We start from the raw sequence: 9,522 nt of genomic DNA, 5'->3' as shown, positions 1-9,522 counted from the left end.
AATCCTGCGATAGGTTGTCAAACATTTTTCCTGCTCAGATAAATAGCTGGCCGCGACCGTTGCAACCATTGTTTACAGGTTGTTTGAGATATTGTAATGTCATAAGGCACTGACCGATGAATACGGTCTCAAGTCCTGTGAACGTGTGTTATGAATTGTTATACCCCGATTAAACAGTCACTATTTAATTTCTTACATTGAAAAGTCCAACAGTTCGACTGTTTTCCCTGACTGTCGGTTCAGAAACTGTTAAAAATGACTGTTGTCCGTTGACGTCAAATGGCGCTTAACTGAGGTATCTTTAAATGTATTTGGTAAAGGATTATAACAAAACAGATATTACTCTTAAAATTGACTGTTAAAAATGACTGTATAATAGTTTCGTGAATTCGATTTTTCTTGTAAGCAATATCAAGTTATTAGATGGTTAAAACTTTTAAAGTATAAATCCAAATAATTTGACCAGAAGAATCAATTTTATAACTCATTATTTTTTATTTTTTGTTTGTTTAAGGTGGGTTTTTTTTTTTTTTTTTTTGCTTGTTTATGTGTTTTTTATGATTTTTTTTATAAGGGGTGTCAATGGCAGAAATAAAAATCATTTATTAAAATAAAGAGCAGGACAATTATCCTTAAAACTTAGTTATCAAGAAATCTCTATCAACGTTCTTTCAAATTTCACTGATGACTTTTAATCTCTGTTCCATCTAATGCTGGTACGCAAAAAGAACTTTTAAAGTAATTTAATGATTTAACATCGTCAAACATATTCGATATATTTGTTAATTGATCTTTTTTATTTGATGGATCATTGTATCCTTCATTTTATTCTTCATGATAAGTAATAGTATTTTACATATATTTCATTTTTATTCCATTGGAATCCACCCAGGATAAATGAAATCATCAATGGAATTATTTCGGAATTCTTTGGCAAAACCTGATCCGGGTCTGAAGATGTTCTTATAAAATATACTGGTTCCTCGCGCCATCCATCCAATCCACCAGCCAAAAGTTCCTACCGACATGATGGTATGATTAGCCAGAGAAAGCAAAGCCATGTCTTCTGCTGGTGAATTCCCTGTGGAGTAGTAAACACTTGTTTCGTTTGCAAGGGCCTTTTTAGACCACCCAATATCATTTGAACCAACAATAAACAATACATTTTGGTATTTTGTTTTGAAATATTTCATGGCATTTTGATAATAAGTTTCATTTGGTGTGAGTTTGCCGTATTTAAAATGTCCTGCTGTTGCATAATCCCCTCTCCGGATATGTATACTGACAACAACATTATTTTTACTTGCATTAAACTTCATCTGATTCAGGATTTCTCTCATCTGTGTGTAAGCTTTTTTCCGTATTGGTTCTTTGAAAGTTAGAATATCCCGAATTTCCTCTTCATATTTTATCCAGTATTTCCATGACTGAAAGTAACCATCAAATCTCACTCCTTTGGAAGGAGGGACACTGAGCAACTTCTCGTCATATGACAGTCCCCATCTTTCTTTGTATAGGGGTAGTTTTGAACATGCCTTGGGGGTTTTATTTATTGCCGAGAGTGTAGTATTTTGAATATTAAACACTTGAACCAGTTCTGAGTTTTCTGGAAGAATAGGGTATAGCATTTTTAACTTTGCTGTTATATACAGAAATACGTATTCAACCATAAGATTTCCGAGTCGTCCTTTGAAATTTACACATACAATATCCTCGACTTGGGTGTAGATAAATATATGTTTCTTCACAATTCGGATTCCTCGTGAAGTTTGTCCTGCTGCCATGTTAGGCCTCCATATTTGTGGTTCATATACATGGATAACCAAAAATAATAAAACACCAAATGTCGCAATAGGGATGCATCCTGAGGAAAAGAAATAGCAATTTAAACATAAATTTAATATTAAATGTTTGTGAATAACTTTTTAAAAAATTTTTTTTTACAAGTTGATATCAGTTAAATTAAAGAAATGTGCATTGTTATGGATATAGAATTTACATAGATTATTCATTGGAATAAATAAGAATTGAATCCATACTTTTCATGTGAAATCTATACCTCCGCATACTGATATCGGCTTCAGACTTGCTCTGAAAAATAAGTACCATTGCCTTTATTTTTCTAATAATAAGTTCTGTCAGAGATTAATATATATACTTCACAAATTCATGACATTCAAGTGTTCGACTCTTTTATCGTCGTTTGGCATTACCATCCATGACTTATTTTAATTTATACATGCATCTCATACTCGGACCTTAAATCACTTATTTTAAAAAGGGTCCTTTTTGAGACACCTCGATCCTTTAAGTGGCGGCGAAATTTTAAAATCGCCAAAAAAGATGTTCATGGATTGAAAGTACAAGTGTTCAATAGAGCGCAATTATCAACAGCTTGGCATTATCGTCCATGACTTCATACAAATGCACATGTATCTCATACTCGGACCTTAAATCACTTATTTTTAAACGGTTAGACGTAATGATAAAAGAATCAGATATATAACATGATCAATATATTCTGGATCGTGGTGGCAAGCCGGTTCATGTAAGACCTTTGTAGGACTCGAGCTCAATATTACAATTATAAATTGCCTCTTAGAGGGACTTGGATCTAATTCCTCTAGGGCTAATTTTAAAGAATATCATAGTTCCTTTTTAAGGATGATTTTCTTTAAATCCAGAAGTCAGTTTTAATACTTTTGTTTTTTAAAACAACTTATTAAATTTGAATTTCCACAATTCCAACGGATTCTAAAAGTTAATAGAAATCCTTGCAATAATACATAACGGGTTCCAATAAATGTACTACGAGACCTCTTCTTTGATCCTTACGAAAATATTAACATCTGTGAATGAAATAATATTTATATGAGATGTGGTTTTCATCAGATGTGCAGAATCAGAAACTCTCAAGGCTAGTTAAATCTCATACAGCAAGAATAAAACAAGCAACTGAATACTAAGCACTTGTCGTTATGATGATTTTTTTTTAAATTTTATTTTTGCATTTTATGTTCAGTGCTAAGTCGATCAAATACTTTTTCAGATTTTATATTTAGCAGAATTTCTTCAGAATCTTGCTATGGCCTTCAATTTGACATAAAGATATATGAACGACGTTTTTTTTTTTTGTTTCAATTAACAATTGTTATTTCCATTTATATGTATGTGTCCCGGTGAGCGTGAAATAAAAGATATTACATAGTCTGATATACATGTATTGCATGCATATTGAATGACATTTTGCTTTGTAAAATAACACGGTCAAAATACATGGGACCACTCTAACTGAACATAGAATCGATGACGAGAAATCCCTTTCGATATTCTTATGCATGTTAAATTTACACACATTCATTAAGGTCATCTATGCATAGAATTATTGAGTATATAAATACATTCAATGTTCAAATGTTTAAATCAAATCGAGGTCATCTTCTTCATATTATTCAGAGATGTAACTACCTCTAAATTCAAACTATCAAAGAATACACACGAACGATAACTCAACCAGCGATGAACTTTGTCTGCAGCTAGAGAGTTTGGAATTACTTGATTAAAAAAACTGTAGTATTGAAGGTATAATACTGAATAAAAGTACTTAAAACTTTTTTGAAAAGGGTAGAATGAAAATCGATACATGTACCTTCTTTTTAAAAATACATTAGAAATCCATCCTTGCAAAGCACTTAAATCTTGCCTACAAAAACACAATTTACTTCCTTTAAAAGCTTTAAAAAATTAGTACATCTCTAAAAAGATTACAGGAAGTTAAATTTACTTCCCCGTTCTGAATTAGACGACCAAAGATTAGTTTTAAATTAAGGATTGCCCTATAGGTCAGAATTATGCAACTGGATGATAAAATGAACTTTAAGTCTTTTCATAAATTTGTTATTTTAATTCTTTTTTTGCAGAAAAAGTACTCATCTATGCAATTAACAAATTAAGGATCAAGATACAAGTAATGAAAATTCATTTTTTGTCAATTTTATAAAAAGAAACTAACTAAAAACAAGTGAGCGACTATACAAACTAAATATTTACAATAATCATCAAAATTTGAAAATCAAAGGCCCTTTGAATGTGCATTGAAAACTTCAGTATTAAATGAGGAAACTGCTAATTATCTCATTACCTGAACATGAATATGATAACAGTTTAGCCAATAAGATTGTTTCCTTTGAATTGAAAATGAAAGTTAAATTTTATAACTATGAAGATTTAAAATACCACATAGAAAATTGTATTTCAAAAAATCTAAAGAACAGTTCAATCATAGTAAATTTGCAAGCAATTCCATGAAGGGATGAGTTTCGTTTCTTTTAAGTATATGATCTCTAAAATTATATTGCTTGATTGGTATTGTTGGAATGGACAACACTACTAAGTCTGACACATATGTTTCGTATTTGGATATTTTAGTTGAAAAATACATTAACGGTAATCTAACAACCTAGCTCTATGATAAACGTGATGACTTTAACTTTTCTATCGTCAACTTCCCTCACATTTGCAGCAATATACCTTCATCACCCGCATGCGGTGTTTATATATCTCTGTTGATTCGATACGCAAGAGCATGCTCTACGTATGAACAATTTTCAAAACGAGGTAAATTATTGAGAAACAAGTTGATGAAACATGAATTCCAGCAGTCTCGTTTAAAGTCATCATTTCGTAAGTTCTATGGTCGATACAATGACCTTGTCAGCAAATAATTTATCATTGAGTCAAATGCTGACTGATGTTTTTCATCCAAATTGTTAGTTATTATTTATACATGTATACTGAATTGACGATGAATTTTCCCGTTATTTCCCGATCATGACAAGGAGTACGGCGGGTGTGACCGGTCAGCAGGGGATGCCAACTCATCCATGGCACCTGATCCCACCTCTGATGTTTTGGAGGTCCGTGTTTGCTCCGCTCCTATTATTGTATTGTTTTATATTTGACTTTTGATTAGATCTGAATACTTTCGTTTCTCCATTATTTTTTATTAAAATACTATTCTTTATCTCCATATATTTGAGTTAGCCCAATTTATAAAGTATACATGATATTTCAAATACCTGTTCAAAAGTGCAGCTTTAGCCATAAGTAAATAAATTTCTCAATTTCACAATATAAAGTGTTCAGGTTTTAATTTGCTGTACTTGTTTTTTTTTTTTTGTTTTTTTTTCTGATAGATGTTTTTCTAGGTTTAGGAAAAACCAAAGGTTTCTTTTTAATATTATGTAACTCTTATCAGATATTTGATTTAACTACGCAAGTCATATTTTAGATAGTTCAAAAACTGATCACATAGTTGAAAAAAGGAGTATTTCTTGTGGCGGGATAATATTTTGAAGAAAATTCATCAAATCTACACATTTATCTAATTTTAAATATAGAACTTAAGCTCTACACATTTTTATTAAAATTCTTTGAAAGGACACAAAATTCCACCGATCAGCATGTCAATAAAAAAATTAAAACAGATGAAGAAAATATGTATGTTTAGATTGTTACATGTAAATATCAAAATAAGATCTTCCAACGTTCGGAGAGGTCAAACAATAATTTACGCATACATGTGTATTAGATTTGAATTATAAAAATAATTCATTTTTTTCATAAAAAGATTATATTCATTGCCATGAATGCTCGATAGTTTTCAGTGAACCAAAATTAACAAGAGTTATTTACCGTTGGCCGCCATATTGAAGGTCGACATGCTCCTATTACTTCATAATTCAACCAACTTTAACTTTTTATACTGACAATATTGTGGGATATGAAGCATTGTTTTTTTATTTAAAAATATATACATTTGTTAGATCCTCCTTTATTTCATCATTTTTATTTCATAATCCCACCCCCAATATTCCTGATACATCCTCTTAAATTTAGTAAGACAAAATGGAAAAAATTACTTGGTTGTCCACCAAGATGGCGGCCAAGGAAAATAATTCGGAGAAGAAATATGTCAAATGAAAATTACATGTATCTATACATTAGTGGAAGTACAAAAAAGTTAAAGTGATCAATGAAACTAAAAGTTACTATTCAATTGCAAAAAAGGTTAAAATAATTAAACCCTTGCTCTGTTAGATGTAAACTGGCCTTTCTTTGCTATTTAAGTCATACATGTGTTATATGAGAAAATTGTAGTTATCTTAAAATCACTTCTCAAATCCTTCATAAAACCTGTCAGGAGTGACAAAACCCAAGGCTTATAACCCATTGGCATCTATATTTGCTAAATATACACATGTATATGTATAATTTTTTTTACCTAAATTGTTGTTTTTTAAGGTCAGGATCTAGTAAATGACTTCCTTCTTCAATATAATGGATCTTTGTCAATGGTCAAAGTCACGTTGTTAAAAATCAACCTTATTTAAAGCACAATTCCTCTGAAACTGATAGTCAAAGTGTACTGGAGGATATCTTCATTAACAGTATCTATGTAGTATTCATGATCAGAGACTAGGTTTCCGAGTAAAATGTGGACACAAATCTTACTCTTTCACTGTTTGACTTGTTTACATATTTCTATGAAATAGAATTTTTTCTCACAATTATACATGCGTAAAGAAAAAAAAATGATTTATTCATATGCAATGCAATATAAAGATAATAAGCGGTAAACAAACAAATAGGAACACTAGAACAAAGCAGAGCAAGCACAGACCTCTATAAATATCAGGAACGAGATCAGTTGTAATAGTTGTTGAATTTGTTTAATATTGTGTAGGATAAATAAGTAAATGAGAAAAATATTTACGACACTGAAGTCAATAGAACGTTTTCCTAAGACATATTTTGCCTTGCGGTTCTTTCAAAACCGCCAAAAAAGGGTCAAAGTAGTAAAATCCTCTTTTCCATTGCAACTTTAAACATGTATGCAAGAAATACACGAGGAAAAATATTAACGATAATGAAATTATGAATAAAACAAGAGGTCCATGGGCCATATCGCTCACCTGAGCATTGGCTAGGAAAATAACAAAAAGCTTTCATCGATCATTGTGGCTCCACCCTACCCCTGAGGGTCATGATTTGAAGAATCTTGAATACATATCACCTGATGATGCTTCGAAAAAAAAAGACCAATCATAGTTGTTGTCCTTGAGAAAAACATTTTTCCTATATATTCCTATGTACGTTTTCGATCGACCATTGTGGCCCAATCCTATCCCCAGCAGTCATGATTTGAACAAACTTGAATCATCACCACCTGAAGATGCCTCCATATCAATATGCCCAATTATGTCTATGTTGTTCTTGAGAAGCTTGAGCGAACTTGAATCCACGCTACTTGAGGATGCTTTCACATAAACATGACCAATTATGGCTTTGCTTCCCTTGAGAAGAACATTTTTTCTATATATTCCTATCTAAAACTTTGATCAATCATTGTTGCCCCACCCTACCCCCTGGGTTAATGATTCGAACAAATTTGAATCTACACAAGCTGAGGATGCCTCCATATAATTATGACCAATCATGTCCTTGCTGTTCTTGAGAAAAGATTTTTAAAGATTTTCCCTATACATTACTATGTAAAACTTTGACCGTCCATTGTGGCCCCACCCTACCCCTAGGGTCATGACTTGAACAAACTTGAATATACACTACCATATGCTTCCATGAGTTTCATCTTTCCTGACCTTATGGTTTTTGAGAAGATGATTTTTCAAAAAATACCCTTAATTTTTCAATAACTCCTAATTATCACCCCTTAGAATAGGGCATTACCCTTTATTTGAACAAACATGAATCCCCTTCACCCAATGATACTTTGTGGCAAAATTTAAAATTGGCCCAAAAGCTCTTGAGAAGAAAATGAAGATGTGAAAAGTGTACCGCGACAGACAACGGACAAATTTTGATCAGAAAAGCTCACTTGAGCCTTCAGCTGAGGTGAGCTAAAAAGGCTTTAACAAACGTATATTCACAAGAAAAATAGAATAATGTTATTATCAACTTCAGTGGCCAGTTTAAAAATTGAACTTGTTTGGATAATTATTCATTATAATGAAGGGATCTAAGAATGTAGCCTCACAATATGGCGGCCATGGGAAATAAATCTTGTTTAAATCAATTTGATGGAAAACCATCTGTAGAAAAATTTAAACGTTGATTGGTCATCATGACAAGATGTTACACATGTACCTGCATTACCAGTACTATCTTAAGCATGTAATATTAAACTTTATTTGAAAAATCGACAGTAAACATTTGTAATATAATTTGAAATTTAATCATGAGTCATATTTCATCATATTAAATTGTTGATTAATATGAAAGTGCAGATTTCAAAGCATTAATTTATATTCAGACTATGTACCTCCCCTCCAAATACCTCTGACCCAGGGGCCCGGAAATTAACCATTTTGGAAGAGGCAACTTTTTCATCATAAATATTTACTTAGATCATTGGCATAATAGCATAATATCCAGGAGCAAAGAAAAAATTTTCAAAGAATTGACATGCATTTTCATTATATAAATATTAGAACCCCATCCAGGGGACATGAAATTCACAAATCTCAAAGAGGCATCCTTCCTCCTCAAAATTATGTACATAGTTCATTGGTTTAATACCCAAAGAAATAATTCATTTTCCATATAATGAAACCTAAATGAAAATAAGTCTTCTAATTACATTGTGTATTTAAATAAATTCGCTTTAAACTACTACAAAAGAAACAAACATTTTCAGTTTAGATAAATAGAACCATAATACTAAAGTCAAAATTATGCTCCTACATGTATAATTATTGAAATCCTTGTTTGCAATTCATTTTCAACTTTATGAGTACATGTATATGGCATTTTATTTGTTAAATTCAACAGAAAACAATTAAGTTTTCATTACACATGCCTGAATAATAGGTATTTTAAAATTGGTTTTAAAACATGGGACTTTGTTGCCCTAATAAACCAGGTGTATTGACATCAAATGCTTCAACTCTGTGTAATAATATGCAATGTAATACGAAGGTTAAAACAATTAATGATATTTGAAGTTTAAAACGATAAACAAACAAAAAGTACCCCTGGAACAAAAAAAATGAAACAAATGAAACACAGACATCTAGAAACATCAAATGTGGGGTTAGTTATTGAATTCTTTGTTGAATTCGTTTAATGGTTTCAAAGATTTTAAGCACATGTTCATACAACAATAATTATAATTTTTGTCCAAGAGGAAAGTAAATGCTCCGTGAACAGAATATCGTACAAACCTCATTAGCATGTCTCGGGTCTGATTACTAATCTTAATACGTACATAACAATTAAACTTTGTTAAAAATTACCATATGGTTACAGTTAATAAAATGGTTTAAAGCCTACTATTAAATAAATGTGCATCGGTAGAGATATTCTGAGATGCTTTTATAAAATTTTCGTTTGACCAAACTTGTGACTGCATACATGAATGCGTTCATTTGTATATCCCGAGTTCATAAACCTTGCCTATAGAAGATTATGTGTTGACAGTGCAGCTAGATAGACTGGTAACCA

The 9,522-nt window shown here is 31.4% G+C and overlaps 1 protein-coding gene across 1 annotated transcript; it reads right to left on the bottom strand.

Annotated features, from left to right (window-relative positions):
- Positions 1–729: 729 nt before the first annotated feature.
- LOC134277595 (galactoside alpha-(1,2)-fucosyltransferase 2-like) lies at positions 730–3,776 on the bottom strand. Its single transcript, XM_062759918.1, has 3 exons — positions 3,650–3,776; positions 2,040–2,091; positions 730–1,864 (listed from the first exon to the last, which is right to left on the bottom strand). Exons 2-3 carry the CDS (start codon positions 2,065–2,067, stop codon positions 870–872), a joined length of 1,023 nt encoding a protein of 340 aa, XP_062615902.1. The 5' UTR covers positions 2,068–2,091; positions 3,650–3,776; the 3' UTR covers positions 730–869.
- Between the last annotated feature and the right edge of the window lie 5,746 nt (positions 3,777–9,522).

Source organism: Saccostrea cucullata, unplaced genomic scaffold, assembly GCF_032062105.1.
Source record: "Saccostrea cucullata isolate Sc308-1 unplaced genomic scaffold, CSIRO_AGI_Scuc_v1 ctg92, whole genome shotgun sequence".
Classification (NCBI taxonomy): Eukaryota; Metazoa; Mollusca; class Bivalvia; order Ostreida; family Ostreidae; genus Saccostrea; species Saccostrea cuccullata.
This window is presented reverse-complemented; position numbering and strand designations above follow the sequence as displayed.